The sequence below is a fragment of the Pagrus major genome, chromosome 8 (genome assembly GCF_040436345.1).
Source record: "Pagrus major chromosome 8, Pma_NU_1.0".
Taxonomy (NCBI): Eukaryota; Metazoa; Chordata; class Actinopteri; order Spariformes; family Sparidae; genus Pagrus; species Pagrus major.
The window spans coordinates 5,095,407-5,117,646 of NC_133222.1; the positions used below are offsets into that span (position 1 = coordinate 5,095,407).

Consider the following 22,240-nt stretch of genomic DNA (forward strand, 5'->3'; position numbering starts at 1 on the left):
GGTGTCCATCAACAACCGTGGAGACTTCAAATCACCCGAACATACCTCCCACTTTTTGATAGGGTAGGTTTGAAATAACCATTAAATGCAAGAATAATGACATTGTATTTAAGAGGTGTGAATAGGGGAACTCGTGTACATTGCTCCACATTTGGGTGTATTTCAATGTAGAAGTCCGAAAGGAGCTTGTAGTTGACGTTAGCTAAATTTAGCTGCAACGAGGCTAGCGAACACGCTACACTGAAGCTAATGTTACGAGCTAGCGTCGTTTGTCCACTAAGAACAGCGTTACAGGCTAGTCCCATATTCTTGACAGTGCATTCATCTAAAATCTTTGTATCTACGTTTATTCTGCATGTATATTTTACGTGAGACACAGAAGAAGAGCTCTGTTTGGTGCCCTGTTTTCTTCTTTGTTTACAAATGTAGCGTTAGCATTGTCTGCAGGCAGCTGCTGGTTAGCTGGCCAGGGTTACTTAATATTTCCCCTTTGTCAGCACACAATAAAAGTAATTTACAAGTTTCGGTCCATTAACACTGCTGTGAAATAGTGTCAAATGTCACTCGCGGGTTGTAAGAAGATCTTGCCTGCTCGATTTCTCTTTGCTCTGATGGGATTACTGCTGCACAAAAACAAGAGCACATGCTTGATGATCATTTTCCCTTTTCTGCTTAAGGACTCAGGAATAACATCAACTTGTCATTCCATAAAGTTGGTTTAATACTTCTCCTTCATCCCCTGCCCTTGACACAGTAAGTAGATTAGCTTACATGTCCATGCACTTAATGACATTCAGTCAGACCCAATGTCATAATAGCAAAGTGTATACACAAGCAAAATCTAGACACTATTATCTAAACACTATGTGCAACTGTTGTCTTGTGAGGATCGTTTCAGAGAAAAGCTGTCAGAGAATTTGTTCAGCCGATCTTCTGATGGTCAGCCATGGATGACGAGGACAGCCAGGATGAGCTGATCAACCGCAACACAGCCCACAGCAAAGGGAAAAGGGCTGCACTGTGGGCCATCTCAGGTAGCTTGTTTAACAAGTTGCCTATGTATCATGAGCTGATGAATAAATGAGTGACTTCTATTCACAAATTGCATTCAGTACAATATCAATAAAATCTCAAAGCTTTAAAAACCTCATGCATTTTTTGTGTGTTTTTATGTTTTTTTAAAGATGACTCAGACAATGCTGAAGAGGAGTCAGAGGAGGGAGAATCTGACAGTGGTCAGGAAGAAGAGGAGGACCACCTAGATGGAGAGGATAATGAGGAGGAGGAGGATGATGAGGAGGAAGAAGAAGAGGAGGATGGTAGGAGTGACTATTGTTATATTGTTGTCAAAGACAGTCATGGTGTTCTGCTTTTTGTTTGTTTGTTTTTATTACTAATTATCATATAATTATCCTTGCTCAACTTGATTCTCTGATTAAGATTTATGTAATAACAAAAACACTAGTCCTACATTATTGTCTCCTGATTCATTCAGCCTACACACAATTGGAATTTTTATAACTTAGCGAGCATTTGTTTTCTGTAGAGTTGAAAGAGGAAGAATAAGCTTCTGTGATTCACTGTTGCCTTATGGTGTTTAATCATTTTTATCAGATGAGGAAGAGGAGGAAGATGCTAAGGCCGAGGATGGAGCTTTTGGGGGGACCTCTGCGGACCTTGAAGGGATGAGCTCGGATGAGGACGCAGACAAGTGTCCCATCTGCCTCAACTCATTCAACAGCCAGCCTGTTGCAACACCAGAGAGCTGTGAGCACTACTTCTGTCTCGACTGCATCCTTGAATGGGCCAAGGTGGGTCTAACTTCACGTTGTCTTAGCCCAAGAATAGAGCACCTTATGTCGTTTGATTATCAGTGTATGTGAGAAGGTTTTTTTTCTCCACTACTTAGAATGCAAACTCGTGTCCTGTAGACCGTATTGCCTTCAACAGCATATACCTAAGGAAATGTTTTGGAGGCAAAGTGAAGAAAATGGTGAGTGTCCTCAGTCTTTGGTATCGTAACTTAATAACATAAATGTATCACTTTTTAAACTTGATTGATTGACTCATCGCTCATGTGAGATTTATGTGATTACTTCTTCATTTAGATCACAGTGCAAAAGCCTGTGAAGGAAGGTCAAGAGGAAAGAGTTGATTTGGACCTGGAGCAGACCAACTGTGAGGTGTGTGGGGGCAGTGACCGTGAGGACCGCCTCTTGCTCTGTGATGGCTGTGATGCGGGGTGAGATAGATATTATTGTACCAAATTACCCTTTCTTTTGCCAGGGAAAAAGAGGAGGCGGAAGAGCCGCAAATGATCATTTCACACGTCAACAGTAGCCTGGCTGTTCACAACATAAGCACATTTTTCCTGGCTGCTCATATAGAAAATAGAACAGATGCCAAAACAATCGCGGCAGATCGCGAGCGGCTGCGGTGCTCCGCAGTGCAGTCTGTGTGAACAACCCATTAGGTTAGCATGACTGCCAGAGGAAGCGGGGCAGTGCTTCTCTGGGCTTGGCAACGCTTCCGCCTCCGGTGTGTCCCTGCTGTTAGTGTGCTGAAAAGTCAGTTTTTGCCTTTTTAAAAGCCTTCAAACCTGATCCTGATTTCTTATCAATAGAGAAATTTGTTGTTTTTTTTATTCCACAGGTATCACATGGAGTGTCTCACGCCACCTCTTGACTCTGTTCCTGTAGAGGAATGGTTCTGCCCTGAGTGTGTAGCCAACAACCGTCACTCAAGTGAGCCTTTAAGTTATTTGCCTTGTTGAATTCATACATGCTCAAACAACATTTTGGACTTGGTAGTCCTTAATTCCAAAACTTTCTGAACATGCAAGCAAAGACAAAACAAAAGTCAGACAATAGTGTATTTTCTATTCCATTCTAAATCTGAATATTGTGTAATATACAGTATTTTACATATTTAAGTGAATTGTTGAAATATTGTTATGGTATACCCTTTCTTCTATCTTCTTTCCTGAAATGCTCTATATGCATGTAGTTCACTTTTATCAAAAGGTTATTTAAAGATAAACAAATTCATAGAAAAACTGTGTTGCTTCAGTCATTACGGCGCTCATTCGCATCTTCTCACAAGTCATAAATCTTTTGACTCAGGGGGTTCAGCTGAAGAAATTAGTGATACAGAGAGCCTACCTTCTACTGCCCGTCCTGCCACCAGTCGCTCCCAGCCCCATGCTGCAGGTCCCACCAGAGCTATCGCCCGCACTCAGCAGAGCGAGAGGGTTCGAGCTAATGTCAACCGACATCGCATCACACAGGCACGCACGTCGCAGGTTTGGCATGAGGCGTGATGCTTCAGTCTTGGCTTATTTTCTAACCCACTTCCACAGCTTATATGTGAGGCTGGATTTTACATGAATGTCTTGATGTTGAACAATGTTTGTTGTTGTGCTAAATGGTTTTACTGACTCACTGAATTGTGTATTTGGGTAACGTACTTCAGTATCGCTGACAGCAGAAATGATGGCATGTGTTACTGACATTTGTTGTATTTGATTGGTAATTGAAACGTGTGTGTTAAGGAGAAATGCATGTGTTTGGGATGTGTGTTTAGACAATAAGGATTTGTGAAAGCAAACCAGTGGAGTAAAGCAAACCTTTTCTTACTAGTTGGCTCCCACGTATATGATTCAGTCAACTTGGCTTGATGACACTATTAATGCTGTGGTGGCTGGGCTCAACACGTCTGTGTATATACGAGACTTCACACCTCGTGCCCCATCTCGCCGCAGGCGAAAGACTGGTAAGTAAACACAGACATCAAAATACATAACAATTTTTTAGATAGGGTTAACATATCCACTAGCACACACAAACAGATGTAGTTGAAGGAAAAGCATAGGATAGCTATGAAAAAGGGCTATTTTTTTAATGACAGACACATTTTCTGATTGAACAGGAAAGCGCAGAAAGGTCAAAAGGAAGACATCTTCTGCTGTGGGTACAAAGGGAAAAGTAGGTAGTACAGGAGTCAGGAGGAGGAGACGGAGAGTGAGGAGGACTAAAGCCAAAAGAAAGCTGGTGAGTGTGTCATCCACGTCAGTCTTGAGATTTAAGTGATTTTGTTTTAAACCTTTCACTAGATGTATCTAACCCTTAATGTGAGTACATGAATATTTAATTTCTCGTGTAGCCATAAGAAGCTTTTCTCTCTAGATAAACCCTATACCTGTGTTTTTCCTCTAGATGTTGAAAAAGACAGCCACTGCTCGAGGCCGTATTGCTAATAATCTCGGAATCGTAAAGGACAAGAAGAGCTCTTCACTTCCTACAGTATACCGGCCGTCGGAGCACACGCTAAGCGGCATGCGTGCTGACATAGGTGCTGCATCCCTGTCTATCTATGGAGATCCATTTGACCTGGATCCATTTGATGATCGGTACGTAGACTTGTTCATTTTGTAGGGCTGATCCGAATTACATTTCACAGACTTGAGATATTTGTCGATGTTTCTGATATCGTATAATCTATATGGACTGCATAGATATCAGTCACCTACTGGTCTAGTGGTCCCAACTCCTTGTTACAGTAACTTTGTGCCAAGCTATTTGTCTTATTATCTGAGGATATAAAATGATCCCACGCAGCTGATTTCTTTCACACATGTACAGTGTTTCACTGTGTATACGTCTTCTCATATATCTGAGCATATTGTCTTTTGTGATATTGATTTAATCAGAGAGGAGGAAGAGCAGCAGGCCCGCGTTACATCACTGCTGGAGGCCAAGAGAAGAGGGATCTCTCGCTCTGCTCTTCGCTCTCACCAGCCTGTAGCTCGACCCGTCACCGCAAGCCTTTCAAGGTAATATCCCCTTTTTGCCATGGTGTACACGGTTGGTTATCCAGAGCAGGTTCTGACTTGGATCTCGTCCATATTTATAGCTAACTTAGTGGCATGCTTTTTGATTCTGCTAATCATTCCCTAAAATGTCCGCACAGTTTAAGAACACAGAGTTTTGAAATGTCATCTGTTCTAGTTGACCCAGTCATCAGCTAATCCCAGCAGGTCAAAAGTGACAGCAGTTGTGAACAGTAAACATTTTCATGGCATGTTGGAGAGTACCATTATTGTGACAAATGAAATGCCTAAATCTGCTAAAAATAAAGGGCTTTGCTTTGGACATATCTTGGTTTTTCTTTTCTTGGTCAAATAAAATGTTTGCTGAGAAATGAAACCGATGAGCAGATTAAAAAATACAAAATGGTTAAACAGCAGCTCCAAACCTTACTAATGTACATCATATTTGCTAATATATTTGCTGATATGTGTACCACATTTTAATTGTGAGATTCTGTAGGTGTCTCAGTCTTTGCGATCAAGATGGTAACTAAGAGTTTGTTGTGCTTTACCAGGAGAGGTATGGATGTCCCCCAATCAGGGGGTGTTGTGGAGGCGGCTCCTGTGCCTGACCTGCTGGGCAGCATCTTATCGGGACAGAGCATGCTCTTGATGGACAGCTCTGATGTCGTTATCAATCGAGATGGTTCCCTTAAAGCTACAAAGCCAAGTAAGTGTATGTGGTACCGACAAAAGTCTAAACAGTCTAAAGTGTTGTAGCTGTTTGATTGATCAGCCACTTGATAAAGGCAGACGGGACGAGAGTATGGACTTCATCTTATTTCTCATGAAAGTAATTGAGGCTATCAAAAGAGAGCCATTTAGATTAGGTCCACCTGTTGAATATCAAACAACTTCTAATGAACTTCAACTTAATGTAAAACAAAGTGTGTGTCCAGCTGGTGAATATCAAACTTTAAACTGGCAGTGAGTCATTCCTCACTCATTCTCAGCTGATTGTGACTGACTGAGGATGTTCCTGTCACCATTTCCCATTTCCTGTTTTTTCCCAGCACTCTTTTATCAAGAATAATAACAGTGTACAATGTGTAAGTCAATGTAATCTGCAAAGTAAACTTTTCTTTCTTTGTTACAGTAATGCCATCCGCATCGAAGCCAGGTTGCAGCACAAGCAGTAGCTCAGTAGATGCCTGCACCCAGGTCGACCAAGTGATGTCACCCACCCAAAGAGACCGCTCTCTGTCTCCCCACTACAACGGAGACTTTCCAGGATCCTCCCATAGCTCCACGAATAGACCTTTATCCCAGAGCTCTTCTCGCCCACCCACCCACATGCCCTCCTCAGCCAGCCACATCCGACCATCTCCCCATTCGGATTTACCACCCCGAGGTCATCCGAGTTTGCAGCCACCTCGTCCAGTCAGACCCCCCCACCCTCCTAGTCACAGGGGGACCAATGGAGTTGGAGTCCCCAGCTCGTCCTCGTCCATTGAGCTCACCATTGACTCCAGCTCCAAGAGCAAGGGAATGTCCCCATCCGAATCTAAAAAAGCACCTTTAAAGCCCATGTGGGAAGGCGTGTCAGTGCTTCCAAGGATACCAAAAATAAAAAGGGAGAGCAGTGGTAACACAAATGACAGTTATAGCAGTAGTAGGGGAAGTAGCAGTAACTCTACCGGCAGTAGTAATGGTTATGGCATGCCAGAAACTGGCATGAACAGCCTTGCTGGGGACAAGGGAAGGCAGCAAAGTGTAGACCAGCAGAAGGGCAGGGCTGACGGTCAGGGCCAAAGGTCAAGGCCTGATGGAGCAGGCTCGTCATCGACCTTCTCCAACTCATTCTCCTCTTCTTCCTCCTCCGCTGGCTCTCCTGGCAGCCACCCTCGTTATTCCTCATCCTCATCATCTTCATCGTCAGTGAGTTTTCGCATTAACTCCAGCGGGAACTCCTGGAATTCAAGGCGGCTAAGCGTCACATCACCCTCTGCCAGTGGAGGCAGTGTGCGGGACCCCTGGAGAGAAAAGGAAGATGAAGCAAAAAGGAGACAGCTGCGCAGGGATAAACAGATGCTCCTGGCATCACATACAACGGGCAATAAGGAACAAGACAGTAATAATATCTATGATCCCTTTAATCCCACTTTGTCAGACTCAAGCGGCTCAGACGAAGAAGCTGAGAGCACGAGCCTGGGCGGTAGCTCCCGACACACCACACACGAGGGGAAGGGCCTGGCTCGTGTTAAAACTGAAACACGGGTGATTGAGATCTCAGACGATGAACCAAGCAGTTCGAGTGCTCAGGAAACAATATCACACGAGGTCAAGTGTGTCAAGGTTGAAAAAGAATCCAGACTGATCAACACTCAGACCAAGAAGCAAACAGAATTAACTAACACTAAAGTTAAGAAAGAGTCAGGGTTAGATGATGCAGGGGAAGCTGAAGGGTTTCAGGACAGCATGACAAGGTTGAATTCAGCAGACACCACACTACCTGTTCATCACAGCCTGGATCTTGTAAAGACTGAGAGAAAGACTCTAGAAGAGGAGTGTGAGCATAGTGCTGGCCCCAGCAGTGCTCCCCCAAACTGTAAGAACAACTCCTCCTCATCCAGCTCTGCCTCCACCAAGAAGATCGTAAAGGCAGAATCTAAATCAGATTCCAAATCCTGCTCCAAGTCCCCTTCAGGAGATTTAGGCCATAAGAAAAAAGTCTTCCAAGCTTTGAAGGAGCGACGCTCTAGCAGTCCGGAGACGGACAGAGGCCGGAAGGGAGACCATCACACCTCAGGTCAGGGAGGCCGGCAGAGAGAAAAGAAAGTGGGTGGAGAAAGGAGTTCAAGGCGGTCAAGGTCCAAAGAGAGGAGAAGGAGAGCACGCTCAACCTCAGAAAGCTCAAAGTCCAATTCACCTGACAGGAACCGCAGAAAGAGACGGCGGTCCAGATCACGATCCAAAGACAGGAGGCGATCAAGGTAAATGTAATTGTCTAATATTCCCGGTATCAATTATTTAGTAACCGTCTGTTTGACATTTTGACCTTTTTATTGAAGTTCTCTACAGTTAAGTTTTTTTTTCTGTCATTTTTTCAGGTCTGGTTCCAGCTCTAGCAGCAGGGAGCGTTCACAGAGGAACAAGGATAAACAACGGATCAAGGAGAGAAGTGATGGCAGAGAAAAGGACTCTGACAGAAGGCGGGTCTCAAAGGACAAGAGACGTGGTCGGTCTCGCTCAAAATCTCAGTCAAAGTCACGTTCCAGATCCAGATCCACATCCCGATCCAGAGCTAGATCAAAAGACCGCAAACGTGGTCGGTCTTGCTCAAAATCACGGTCGAAATCACGGTCCAGATCCAGATCCAGGGATAGGAGAAAAGACCGCACACGACCGCAACAATCACCTCCCCCCTCCAGAGACAAGGCGACTGCTCGCCCAAAAGACAAGAGGAGGCACAGGTCTAGATCCAGCTCGCGAGAGAGACGGAAAGAAGAAGGATCATCATCCAGGAGTTCACAGAAAACTTCTGGCTCCTGTGTTACACCCTCGAAAGACACCAAACGGTTACAGGACAAGAAAAAAGAGAAGGATATCGCTCGAAGCTCCATCAAAGAGGAAAAAGTTGCTTCTGTGAATAAACAGGAGACTCCGTCCTATCCCACCGCCTCTAAAATTGAAAAGGAATGCAAAGATGTCAGCACAGATAACCAGGCCACAACAGCAGGAAAGGCGAAAGAGATTAAGGTTGAAAAAGAAATTAAGAAAGAAAAACAACCATCTCTTGATATGTTTGAAGATTTGCCTATTACTAAATCAATTAAGAAAGAAGAAACTGACGTCCCTGCTTCAACGGTAGTCAAAGGCATAGATGAGGAGGGAAATGAAGAAGACCCCATCAAGACGGAGCCTTGTAAAAATATCAAGATGGAGCCTTGTAAAAATATCAAGATGGAGCCTTGTAAAAATATCAAGATGGAGCCTTGTAAAAATATCAAGATGGAGCCTTTTAAGAATATCAAGACTGAGACTTGTGAAATGCCCATAATTAAAACTGAGCCAAGTTCCCCAGAAGTGTCTCTGTCCCCCTCTGTCACCTCATTTTCTACACTGACCACATCTGTTACAGAAGACAGCCTGGAGGACACAGTGTCTCAGTCTCACCCAGTGTCAATGGCCTCCCCTGAACAACCAAACACCGTTAGGTTGACTGTCCCTGTAAAGCAGGAAGTTCAGATACTCTCAGACTCTGATGATGATTTTAATGTTGATATGATGCTAGACAACCTGGACTATGTGAAGTCTGAGCAAACAGAGGGAATCAGTCAGACATCTGTCAAACAGGAGAAAGATGTAGACGAGGGGAAAAATGAATCGACTGTAGCTGGAGCAAAATCCAAGACTCCGGTGAAGAGGGTTACCTGGAATATCCAGGAGCCTGAGGGGCCTCAACCAGAGAAATCGGCAAGCAGTAAGTGTTGCTGCTAAATTGCTCACACAAGTTCAATAGATCGTGGTCACAGATGTTTTACTGTCAAACGTTTTCTGAATTCTTTCTTAAACAGAGCTGGCTCTGTATAAATTGAAGCTGAAGCAGGAAGGAGCTCGCAGACCGTCTTCGTCAGCCCAGACATCTAGTCAGGTACAACAGAGTCATTTGTCACTGCAGAGATCAAGTATTTGTAGAGGAACGTCATATGTTCAATGTGATGAAATGACCAGAGGGTGGCAGTGTTTATCTAAAAAGAAGCAGTTGTTTTGCATCGATAAAGTCACGTGGCTGAAACAGAAACTGATACTGAAGCATTTTCAGGCTAAATGAAAGTAAAGCTTTACTGGGGAAATGAAAACTGTTTGTCAGTTTTTCTGTCAGCATATCTGATGTAGTCACATTTTCCAATTTAAGCCCTTGTCACTTTAATATCTATGGGCATAGACATATTATGTAAGTCTGTATAAGACACATAAGACACATAACAGCCCTTAATACTTAATAGGTGATACTTACCTTATCTTTACAGACTTACATATTATGTAAGCCTGTATAAGACACATAAGACACATAACAGCCCTTAATACTTAATAGGTGATACTTACCTTATCTTTACAGACTTACATATTATGTAAGCCTGTATAAGACACATAAGACACATAACAGCCCTTAATACTTAATAGGTGATACTTACCTTATCTTTTCCTGTAATGTTTTAGACTTAGTTTGATCTTTCAATTTTTGATGTAACTTGACTTTTCACAGGACACCACTGGAGCTGTCTGTGACCCTTCCAAAAAAGGTGCTGGCGGTCCGCTCAGTCGCTCCTCTACATCTGATGGTTCACTTACTGACGGTTTATCAACCACTGGACAAGCAGAGGGAGATGAAGGGGATTTGTCGAGGAAAGACAAGGCGAGTCTGGCTTTTGAATGTTTAAGCTTTGAACTAAATATCTCAAGTAGTCTCTTTCTTCTTTTGTCATGAGTTTTATGATGTTTAACTTCTTCCAACAGTACCTGAAGAAGCTCCACATGCAGGAGAGAGCTATAGAGGAGGTGAAGCTAGCCATCAAGCCTTTCTACCAGAATAGAGACATCAACAAGGATGAATACAAAGAGATTCTACGCAAAGCCGTCCAGAAGGTGGGTTAAAACGTTTGCCAAGATACTGAAAGGTTTGCCACTGGGCAAGAAACGCAGGCATTTCTCACAGTCTCCATAAATATGATTTTCTTGTGTTCGTCATTGTCAGGTTTGCCACAGCAAGAGCGGAGAGATCAACCCAGTGAAGGTGGGCAATCTGGTCAAGGCATATGTGGACAAATACAAACATGCTAGGAAACACAAGAAAGGAGAGGACTCAGGGAAGGCACAGGAGGCTTCTGACAGCCCATGAGGGGGCTAAAGGCAAGGACGGCCACTCCCGTTGCAAACACTCATTCACATGTTAAGTTACAATATGTTTAACTTAGTGTCCTACTGCTGGATATGATCTCAAACTCTCTGACATAATTGTTTGATTTGCTCACAGCTTCAAGGTGGAACATTTTTCTGATCCCAAGCTTTCTATATTAACTGAACAATGAGGATAAACTTTTTTTTGGTGATCACTTGAACAGCACCTTTTGGTGTCTTGTGTTTGGACTGTCACTGCCAAGATCCGGTTGTTTTCAGGTAGTGCAGCTCAGAAACTTAACAGGAGACAGTGAGGTTGTGCCTTAAGGAGGCAAATCTCAAAAGACCCCTTCCATGGAGTGATAAATCAGGTAGGTTTCTCCACAGACATATCACTGGGAGGCTGCAGCATGGGCTTTGAGTTTTTGATGATTTTTTTTTTTTGTTTCGTGGGAGGGAGGGGGTATTTATCAGTGGAAGGACTCATTTTGTTTGCTGAGAAGTGGTATAAAAGTATGCAGAATATGCATATTAAAGACGTTTGTCATGTTAAGGAAAGACACTGTTATGCAATTTTTGTAGAAGATTTATCAGTAAACAATTTTAGATTTGGTTGTAAATAATATAGATTTGATATATCCACATATGTTCCTTTCATCTGTGTTGCCTGTTCTGAACAACTGACTGATAAATGGTTCTAGTTTGTAGAGTTGATTTGTTTATGTTTTGTATTTGAAAGCCCGTAATCTGTAACCTGTCTTCCACACCTCTAATATCCGTGTCTAATGGGCTAAATGTAGACCAGTGGTCACTACATGTGAGGATCAGTAGTTTTGAAATGAACAAAGGAGTCACTCTTCTCAAATAACAGCCTCTTATCTTTGGGTGTACTTGTTTTCTTATGTTCACAGCATTATCGTTTTTTCAACCCATGTCTGAAATGTAGAAAACCAGGTTTTTAGAGAACCAGGGAATATTTTGTTTTTGTGCCAAATGCGTAAAAATAATAATTACAATAAAAACAAAAAAAGAAATGCACCATTTCCCTGAATAAGTGAGATTTAATTTGTTTTTGGGCATTCTGTTTTTAAATATTAGAGACTATGATGCAACAGTTAAGTAGGTGATAAGGATTATATTTTGGAGTGAAAAGAACTATAATACAGGCTTGATGTCTCAATGGCCAAGTTACAGCCTGTATTATCTTGAAAAAATGTCAATGTCTATGTGTTATTGAACATTTTAACTTTTTTTTGTATTCCATGTTTCTTCATATATATTAATGGTCCAGTGTGTAGGGTTTAGTGGCCTCTTGCATTGACTGTAACCAGTAACCTCAAGCTAGCATCTAAGCATGTTGGAGAAACTTTGTGGCTGTGAAAAATGTAAAAAAGCCCTCTCCAGAGCCAGTGCTTGGTTTGTCCGTTCTAGGCTACTGTAGAAACATGGCGCTCTCCGCTCATTGTAAAGTAATAAAAACAAAATGATTCTCAGTTTCAGGTGATAGTACACCAATGAAATCACAATTATGAATATCTTTTCCCCATAGATCCCCCATAAATCCCACACACAGGACCTTTAAGCTTATTTTATCATAATTTCATGGTTTTGTGAGATCAATTTATCATCCATATTATGGAAAAATAATGGAACATCTCAAGTCAAAGCATTTCCAAGGTAGGTTTGATAGAATAAGCACATGCCTTTAATCGGGAACATCAACAGAATTTATTAGTGATTTTGACTGAAACGATGTCTGCGGTACTTAATTACAGCCTCATTATGACTGCTTTGCCATCGTGTCTTTAGCCTGAACCTTACTCTTGGTGATTTACTTTACTACTCTGCATTGCTTTCTTTAACAGAAATGTGATTCAGCTTGTTCACCATTTTGTTGTCTATTAGAAGTATTTGTTTGCTCACTGTTAAAACTGACTAGGAGGGCGGTTGGACATGCCTTTTTCTTTGGTGTCACGTTTAATTCGGCTCTGGAGTGGCAGGATCTCAAAAAACAGGTGCTCATGTTTTATCTGAATGTAAGTTTTGCTTTTTTTTCTGCATTTACTTGATCAAACAGGACAGGTGTTTCTGAGAGAAAACACTAATGACAATAAATCACTGCTGATAAATAATGTTTTGTCTTGATTTAATTCAAGCGTTTGGTCATATGCTGTCCCATCTTTACGTTTCAGTTTTCGTCAATTGGTGTCAACATTAGAAGATGTAGTGATGGCAGTCGCTACATGAATTTTGTCTGCCTGTGATCACCTTGTATGTCTTGGTATTACAATTCATACTGAAAACAGCCACTTTGTAGTCATTTGTTTTTCTTTTCAGGAGCAATGTTTTAATAAAAAAAAAGATCTTTGTCTTTATTTCTTTGTGTGTTATGGTTGAACCTGAAGCTACCCTGTAATGGCTCAAAGCCTAATTTTTCTGAAAGCTTGAGCGTGGTTTGGCTTCGAGAAAGCATCTGACTGTATAATACTTCCCAGCATTTATGAGTCATACAGTGGTAGTAAACCAATGAGACCTCATTCAAGGTTAAACCATTTATTGGGAATCCAGTTAGCTTGAGTATGAAAAGTGCAAGATGACCAGCAAATTATTACAAAGGCTGACAAATTCTGAAGTGCAAAACAAAATACCATAGCTGTGTATATACATATATGTGCCTTCATTAGCTGTATGACATAAAAAAAAACAACTTAAACACATACAATAGTTAACTTTATCTTCAGCTCATATTTACATACATATGTGATCAAAAAGCTTTTCACTGTTGAATGGATTTACCATCATCTAAGGCATCATCTGGTTGCACATATCAATTTTAAATCAAACATTTCAGTAAGAGAGAATTTAACATTTACAGTACTCGTAGAAAAGTTTATTCTAAGGCAAGTTATACAGTAATGTAACAGTCCACAAGTGAAGGAGTCAGATTGCTACGAGTGATGTAGTGATACAAATGTCAGTTTTTTTCTTACAGTGTGTGACTTATGTGATAATAAAGTGAAGTGGAAATGATGCAGAGCAGAAGGGTAAAGTTGCAGTCGTTCCTGTTTCGTCATTAAACAGGTCACCAGTTATGTTTTCTAGCTAAGCTTTAGGTAAGAGCATGATGTGGTGTATCATGTGGCCCCATAGGTAGCTTAAGTAGTCGCTGTTAGGGGCAAGTGCAAGATCAAATTTCAGTGTTGAGGTATGAAAGGTGCAGCAGCTCGTGCCGGGTCGAGCTCCGCTATTGGCAGACCCAAGACCGAGTTAATGAGATCAAAGAGGCTGTTGTGTGACATCTGTAGGCTCACGTTGGCGCTGTGAAGAGACGAAGCTCCCTCCATTTGGGCCATCTCGTGAAACTGTCGACAGATCAGAGGGACCACCTACCGGGACAAAGAGACGAGACATTTTTACAACACTTGTAACTGTAACTCAAACACTGCATGTGTCTTTGAGGTGAAGCTCAGAAAAAAAATGGGAAAGAGTGTTACCTTGACTACGATGAGCTTCTTCTCCAAAGCTTTTCCATCAGGAAACTTCTCTCCGAAGCACATGTTGATGGTGTATTTAGGAGAGCTGCCGTTGTTGTCTTTAAACTGTTTCAGTTCTGAACACAGATACGGGAGGAAACATTTATCTCACAGTGCAAACGGGCTTCAAATGAAATAAATGAATGATTAAAAAAAAAATAAAGAGATTCACACTTACCATTCACATACTTGTCGAAGCTGAGGAGCTCCACCATGGTGTTCTGGGGAAGCTTTCTTGGGTCTGGGTGAGCCACACTGGGGTCACTGGTGCTGGCGAACACATGGCACCTGTCCTGCCTGCAGGCGTAGATGCCAGTCTCCCGCACCTCCAGGAGAAGACCTTTCTGGATGCTGTTCAGGATGCGGTTGGTGAAATCAATCTGGTATAAAGAAGGTTGAGATTAGAAAGTCTTAGACATAAAAAGAAGCTTTGCCACATTGAGGATGTACAGCAGCATATTGCAGACGGATGCAGTCATGTACCTGTTTGTGGTCCAGCAGACTCTCAGTGGAGGGGAAGCAGATGTGATGGGCTTCGAGCTCAGGGGCCTCGTGGTGGTAGTGGAGCTGCAGACGAGCAGTGTTGTACGTGACCTTTAGCATTTCTCTCTTCCTGTAGTGGATGGAGATCTCCAGGTCCATCGCCTGCAGAGGTGAAATGAGGACTTGCGGAAGATTTGCTGTAAAAAAACAAAACATAAACACATTAAATAAATGATAAAATATTACATCTTTACATATAATTAGTTAGAACATTTTCCATTTAATTTAGCTGAACATACCTTCATAGTAAGCCGGCTGTACTGGTATCAGTTGTGGGTGGATCTCGGCTGCTACAGGATAGCTCCCCAGGACATCTTGATTATGCTGAACATAGCTCTCTGCCCAAGGTTGCTCCTCTATTAAAGGCAATAAAAATCTGATTAAATTACATTCAACCTTCCTTATAAGCCATGGTAACTCATAAACAGGTGGAGAGAATGTTGTTAAATTATATGACTTCCTTTGCATGAGACTACCTTACCTGACGGATGGTTCCCAAGATCCAAGGCGTTGAAATTGTTGAGCAGATTGTGCTGTTTGGAGGGAAAAAGACGGTGTCATCAACAACTATAAAAAAGGGAAGCAAAGCAAAGTGAAGTGAAGTGAAGAGAAGAAGTGAAAGAGCGCTCTAGGCAATATTTTACCTCAGCTCCCGGGGGGAGGCACTCTGTAGGAGAGCAGTAGATATTGTGAGTCATGTCAGAATCCTCCTGGGATTCTTGTATTGGCTGACTTTCATAGTTGTCTGCAGAGAAAGAAAAACACATCCACTTACATTTGCATTCAAACTCTTAAGTGGTTCCACAGCGGTAGGCTTGGATGTTAAGTTACACTTACAGCCAGTGTTGAAAATCTCGTAGATTTTATGAGGGTCGTCTGAATTCCTGGAGTTATCCTGGACCATCTTGAAGCGCACAGAGAGGTTGTTGAGGGCGCACCGGAAATTGGTTTTCCACCTGGCCTTGTCGGTGGGGAACTCGCTGATTTTACCACTCGCTACTGCCCACGCCTGTCAGCCAAACAACGAGAAACAACCACCACTGCTCATTAAAATCTATCTGACATGACTCGGGCAGAAATGTTCTTGGATGAGAAAATGTTTTGAAGGTTTATTAGCGACACATTTAGTCACGTTCGTCGACTTCCTTCCTCACTCTCTGACACTCTCCAGGAAGTTAGAGCGACAGGCAACCAAAACAAATTCACTGCTACCTTGAACAAAATTACTGATTTCTCTTGGATTTAAACTATTGGAAACATTTCTGATAATTTATTTAAAGGGCAACTCCACCAATTTTACAGATTAACATGTGTTTACAGGTCTTGTGGAGTACTACAGCATGTATGAAGAAAGTAGTATAAAGCCTTTTGTGGCTTTTGTGGAAGCTGCATGTAATCTGATAAAATTTCCTCCAGTGATGTCACTCAATGGCGGAGTTGCATTGTGGGTAATGTAGGCGCGTTTTGAAAAGGAAGAATGCATGGAATACAAAAGGCGATATCTCCGGTTCTGCCGTATAGATTTCGATCATTTGCTTTTAAACTTTAGGAGCGCAATGCTGGACCAGTGGACCACTTTTCAAAAACCTGTCACCTATATTACCCACAATGCAACTCAGCCACTGAGCGACATCACTGGGGGAAATGTTTCAGATTACATGCGGCTTCTTCTGGAGCCACAAAAGGCTTTATGCTTTACATTACTTTTTTTTTCCACAAATGAAGTAGTACTCCCCTAGACCTTTTAATGTGTAAAATTGGTGGAGTTACCCTTTAAGTCGACAAAATATAAAAACAAAGGTCTGCTTGTTTTTAGGCATCTTAATGCAGACGTGTTCATATCTTTGACAGCAGAAGTGTTTCTCTGAGGGTGCCGTTGCCTACTTTGACTCAGTGAAAGTGGAAGTGGCAGGGCTGGTACTGGTATGCTATAATTAACCTTGGCAACACCTGCTGTACATCTGCACCCCGAGGGTAATGACATGAAACAATCCCAAATGAATCTTCATTGTCATGTTTTACAGTAGCTGCCAGTGAGGAGTGTTTTTGCCACAATATTATTCTTAAAAGTTTTACCTCAACCTTTTGTAAACACAATGGTATTACTGTGTCAGACAGATGTCAACACAGCCATCAACATTTTTTATAATCAGATAACGCCAGTATCGCTGTGACAAATTTAATTGAGACCTTTGGACCTACCCGGAAAATTTTACTGTCCTCATCGTTGCAGTCCTTTCTTGAGTTGTGCTTCCAGGGGACTCTGAACTTGTTTTGCTCCACGTAGCGCAGGCCGGTGTACTGGCCCGTCTCCACCTGCTCTATGAGCCAGCTGGCAAACTGGGGCTTAGGAGGGCTGAGAAGAGAAACATGACAGTGTCAGTGTTTTGGCCCTCATATGGAACCATATTAACAACAGGAAAAGACAGAGGAAATGAGACAAAGCACCATGACCACACTCACAAAAATGCACCAGACATAAAGGCTGCTGTGGTGAAAAGCCAGTCAGACTACACAGTGAGGGGTTCGTCACTGCACAAACATTCACAGAGGAAAAACACACATGCAAACACAACACTGCAGCATGCACACTTCACTAGACTTGTCAGTTTAACACAGGATTTCGATACCAAACAAAACAAAGACATGAGGATAATAACCCCTAAATAGGATGTGATTCTCCTTACCTTTGCATGTCTCAGTGAAGGAGTTCCTCTTTGAGGAGCTGAAATTCTGACTCCTCAGACAACCTTGCCTGCTTTTATGAAAACCAGCCCAGTGACATCATGAGGTTTGGATGTCTCCTCCCCTGTTGTGATGTAGGGAGGGAGGGAGGTAGTGAGGGAGGTGGGGCATCTCGTGGAGGCATTTCCGACGAATGGGTGAGTTTGATGCACGGAGACGGATCGGGGCATTTCCTCATCACACATGATTAAAGAAAAGCACTCCGGCTGCTCGCGGTCAGTAAATGGAAGACACCCTCTGCAGACCGGATGTGAGGACAGGGGTGGAATTTCTTGTCTCAGGGAAATGATCGAGCGAAACTGAAAGCCTTATCGATGATATGTTGCATCATCTGCATTTCATCACCCACATGTTTTTCTCCCATTAGTTGCTCACTGACCTGCATGTGTCTGATACTTTCACAATCAAAACAGGTTTCAGTGGAGCCTGTGATCATGTTACAGTCTCAAACAGGTTTAATGCTTTTGGATTTATCTTAACGTCTCCTGCCAAGACAGTGATCCTACTGTAAATGTTTGCATTGTGAACACGTGGGCCATAAGTGTTTATTGATATTAGCTATAGCCTGTATTTTACAAAAGGTTGGCACTATAGTTGTGATGTAGTATTGGAACAGATACAGATTATTTGAGTAATGTGATGGAAACACTCAGTTTCACAAGTGATTATAATACATCTACTTTCATTTGAAGGACTTATTTACGTCAGTATTTCCATGTTATGCTACTTTATATTTCTTCTCCCCCACATCTCAAATACCTGGATCGCCGACCGAGCCGGCTAACTTCCGGTTTAGCGCCCGGCTAACTTGAACGAGGCTAAAATAATTTAATCGTGCGGCTCTTCTAGACTTTTTTTCCAAATGTTATTGGACCAAATGGCTCAAATTATGAAAGTGAAGAGTCATTTCGCGTGGCTCAAAATAATTTATCCACCGTTTTACAGACGCTTCTTCCACTTCTGTTGTTGTTTTATCTTCTGCTTCCGGCGCATTCATGACGTGAACGTGACGTCAGTGCTGTACGACGTAAAGCTTCAGATAAAAATCACAGAAGGGCCGCCTCACCTGTGGGAAGTGGGAATGGGGTCAATTAGCGATTTTATTGAGTTTACCCACGTTTAAAAAAACCGTGCAGACCCGCTAATTTTGGTGGAAAAGGGACATTAGCTAAATAAACTTAAAACCCTCTTGGATGAACCGGAAAACAGGCTGTTTTTATCAGCTCATGGTAAGTTGACTTTTTGGAGATGCATGGTTCCTATAGGAAACAAACTCTACAAACATATGAGGATCTTACAGAATATGATGCACTGTTGTAGATTAAAACAATATAACAATAAATATTGCACAAGGACTCTTCATACATAGCATATTTAGCTGACGTTTATTTAAATGTATTGGTATTAGCGCTTTAAAGCAACTACAATGAACTGTCATTTCTGGTGATTCTGGCGGCCTCTGTGGTAAAAAAAAGAAAAGATGACGATGGTGAAACATGTCAGCATGTACAGGCGGTACAAACAGAGTACTGAGCAGCTTCTTTCCTCGGGCTGTGAGACTCCTCGATTCATCCTCAGCGCCATTAGAATAATTTTAATTTGATGAGTTATCCAACCCAGATAAGTCAGGATCCGCTGATGCGCTCGTTTGCTTATGTAGGTCATAAAGAGGCATCAGTATTAAAATTGAGACTCTTTCACAACATAAAGTTCCTTTTAGTAGCTTTAAGCAAAGGATCTGAAAGATGTGTTGTAGGCTACATGTTGTGGTATAAGAAGGACACGATCGTCTACTTCTATTCTGTACATATCTCTCCATGTTCTCCCAAAAGTTGTTTTATTATTATTATTATTTTATAATAATATTAAGGTTTTAGGTTACATTACACCACAGCTTTCCATTTTGAATTTTGAATTTCTGCTCAAATACTGATGGTAAGATTTAAGGTCGGTGGAACATTCACGAGTAGTTTCAGCTCAGATGATAACTCGTGGCTCTGTCAGTTTTGACGCAGATGGATTTAGCCGATGTGGTATTGCTCACTGAAAATAGCGTGCCATGAAACCACCCAGTTCCAGTGAATGTATACAAATGAATCTACCAACGAATGTACCGTAGTTTTAAAAAAAATCTGCAAGTGTTTTTGGGGATTTTCGGAGTCAGAATCCTGCAGGTGTGCAATATGGGTCATGTGTTTGAATGAGACAGAGTATTAATAACCAGTGGGGATGCCCTTGTCTTCATGAATAAATTTTAATCCATCACTACACAGCTTGTTCGATACAAGTCTTCACTTCTTCTTTCTAATATCAGCGTTTCCTAATTTTACTGCACTGGAAGCACAATTGTGAAAACGTTCTCCCACCTCGTGGGGTCTTATCCAACCAATATATGTACAGTCGTGGTAGCAAAGGTCAGCTACTCTGCGTTGCATCAGTGTGCATGCTGAATGTCACTCTCTCCCCTTACTTCTCTCAATTCTCCCCTGGAGAATTTCTTTCTATTGTCTGACCACAGACTGTGTAATGGATAAACTGAGGCATTGTAACTCTCATGCATGCCACGAGAAGTATGGCTTGTATCGGCCTATACAACCCAGCACACATGTGTCAGGAATGGAGAAGCGAGATGTGCTCTAATGAAGCACTTCCCTTTTCCTGGTCATTGGAAGCCATGCTCAGTCCTCGCAGACGTCCGCTTTTGGAAACATAGGCTCCATCAGAGCCACTGAGGAAGGATGGAGTGTGGTTATTGAAAGGTTCACGTTCTATTTCACACTTTCACTCACAATGCAATGGTAATATCAACTTGTCTGTAAAGCCAAGAAGTTATCTAGAAGATTCTGAGGCAGGAGATGGAGCGGATCAGTCCTACATGTGACATGTTTTCATATCTCCTCGTGAGATCGCAGACTTTTAGCTTTAGCCATCACAAACACACATGCATGAATATGAGTGTTTGGAGGTTGCATAATTAACATTAAACCTTTGTTTTCAAATAACCTCTAGATTCTAGATTCTCCTTTCTCATCCGTATCTCCATCTTTATCTCTGTCTCCGTAACAGGTATGCTGATAAAAATACACACACTTTACTGTCCTTATCTCACTCTCACCCGTGTGTGGCTCATATGAGCCGCTGTTGACTTGAGGCATTGTAAACGTCAGGAATCGTGGGTGTTGTGGTTTCAGTCAGTGTTAAGTTACCGGCTATTGCTTTGCCGTAAACCGCCACACCCTTACCTATGAATAAGACTTCAGCAGGCTTCAGCTTGAATTGGTGTGTGTGTGTGTGTGTGTGTGTGTGTGTGTGTGTGTGTGTGTGTAGGCGAGACTAAGACAACAACAATGTTAGCTTATCTAAGATGTGATGCTTTAGTCATGAGAATGTGATCTTTATCGATTGTTTCTGTACTATATATACACAGGCCTCGCAAATAAAATGTTGCTTTAGATGAAGTTCTAGGTGCTTTATCGTAGGCAACTGGACTTGTTTCAGTTTCTTGAAGACGTTTCACCTCTCATCCAAGAGGCTTCTTCAGTTCTAACTAACTGGAGGGGAGTTTGCAGGCTTTAAACTCTGTGTGGGACTGTCCTTACAGAGTTGTTAAGGACACGTGTGAGCTCTGAGTTTCAGAGTTGTCAGGGCTGCTTGTGGGTCGTCGGTCCAACCGGCCTTCATGTGGGTTGCAAAGGTTAGGTGAGCCCAGGTGTGAATGGTTGTGAAGCTGTCTGGGGAGAGAACTCAGTACAGCATTGTAGGTGGGTGATAAGTAATGTCGTAGGCCACCACCTCTGTTCAAAGACAGTCATTCCAGTTTGAGTTGAACATAGTGTCGTTCCAGTTTGACATCTATAGATGTCATTCCAGTTTGACATCTATAGTTAAGATGTCGTTCCAGTTTGACATAGATGTCAAACTGGAACGACATCTTAACAACCATTCACAGCTGGGCTCATCTAGCCTTTGCAACCCACATGAAGGCTTCATGTAGTGTTTAGATGTAGTGTTTTTTGAATACCTGAGACTAACATTGTTATTGTAAACATACACACATTCCCGGATTTGTTTAGCCAGCTACACACTACACACCTCTCTGTGGGTTTTAGACTGCCGGTGACTCATTGTTGACTAATTGAGAGCAATTTCCGTTGAACCACTCCTGAGAGCTTTGGGACGTGTGTTTTGAGGTGCTGTCCTGAGTGCCTCAGTCTGTTAATAATTCACAAGATATCCCTAATGACTCTAAATTGTCCGTAGGTGTAAATGTTAGGGCGAACGTGTCGCCCATTGTCAGCCGGGATCATCTAACCCTAATCCTCCATAAGGGGTTATGATGTAATAATGAGGAATACAACAGGTATATCCGGAAGTGAATCATTCTCTTAGATCAAAAGAAATATGCTGCAGGTTCCAACAAATCATCAGATGAAAATGAAACCATTTTTCTTTGATACGGTCATAAAAAAGCCTACGTGACTTGGACATGTCATGCGGGTCGACATTTTTCATGGTTATTGCAACATAAAAGAAAAACAAAGCAGCATAAAGTGATATAAGACTTCCTCGTTGTCACTGACATTGGCAGTTTTATCAGATGCTGGGTGAGACGTAGCACGAGGGAAGATGGGTTAGATGTAGACGGTCAGAAACAGCTGTAATCAGTGCAGTGGTTTGTCACAGAGGTTCAGTGCCCTCTGCTGTTGACAGG

General features: G+C 42.2%; 2 protein-coding genes across 2 annotated transcripts; one reads left to right on the top strand and one right to left on the bottom strand.

Moving 5' to 3' along the window:
- phrf1 (PHD and ring finger domains 1) lies at positions 1–13,083 on the top strand. The gene is made up of 20 exons (XM_073471432.1): positions 1–63; positions 678–753; positions 888–1,034; positions 1,185–1,319; positions 1,615–1,811; positions 1,910–1,993; positions 2,109–2,242; positions 2,653–2,744; positions 3,123–3,301; positions 3,639–3,771; positions 3,928–4,049; positions 4,215–4,408; positions 4,709–4,831; positions 5,383–5,537; positions 5,964–7,800; positions 7,918–9,290; positions 9,385–9,461; positions 10,077–10,226; positions 10,328–10,456; positions 10,566–13,083. The coding sequence occupies exons 3-20, from the start codon at positions 947–949 to the stop codon at positions 10,707–10,709; spliced, it is 5,346 nt and encodes a 1,781-aa protein (XP_073327533.1). The 5' UTR covers positions 1–63; positions 678–753; positions 888–946; the 3' UTR covers positions 10,710–13,083.
- A 162-nt stretch (positions 13,084–13,245) lies between these two features.
- On the bottom strand, positions 13,246–17,539 carry irf7 (interferon regulatory factor 7). The gene is made up of 10 exons (XM_073471433.1): positions 17,472–17,539; positions 16,987–17,140; positions 15,622–15,793; positions 15,429–15,529; positions 15,266–15,317; positions 15,024–15,140; positions 14,725–14,921; positions 14,420–14,621; positions 14,203–14,318; positions 13,246–14,094 (listed from the first exon to the last, which is right to left on the bottom strand). The coding sequence occupies exons 1-10, from the start codon at positions 17,477–17,479 to the stop codon at positions 13,903–13,905; spliced, it is 1,311 nt and encodes a 436-aa protein (XP_073327534.1). The 5' UTR covers positions 17,480–17,539; the 3' UTR covers positions 13,246–13,902.
- Between the last annotated feature and the right edge of the window lie 4,701 nt (positions 17,540–22,240).

Excerpts from the sequence above, each read along its gene's own strand:
- phrf1 (XM_073471432.1), top strand. The coding sequence starts at position 947 with ATGGATGACGAGGACAGCCAGGATGAGCTGATCAACCGCAACACAGCC. Across the intron at positions 4,409-4,708 it reads CTGGATCCATTTGATGATCG|AGAGGAGGAAGAGCAGCAGG; the intron begins GTACGTAGACTT and ends TGATTTAATCAG. Across the intron at positions 4,832-5,382 it reads GTCACCGCAAGCCTTTCAAG|GAGAGGTATGGATGTCCCCC; the intron begins GTAATATCCCCT and ends GTGCTTTACCAG.
- irf7 (XM_073471433.1), bottom strand. Across the intron at positions 15,318-15,428 it reads GCCTCCCCCCGGGAGCTGAG|CACAATCTGCTCAACAATTT; the intron begins GTAAAATATTGC and ends CCCTCCAAACAG. Across the intron at positions 14,319-14,419 it reads CTTCGACAAGTATGTGAATG|AACTGAAACAGTTTAAAGAC; the intron begins GTAAGTGTGAAT and ends ATCTGTGTTCAG.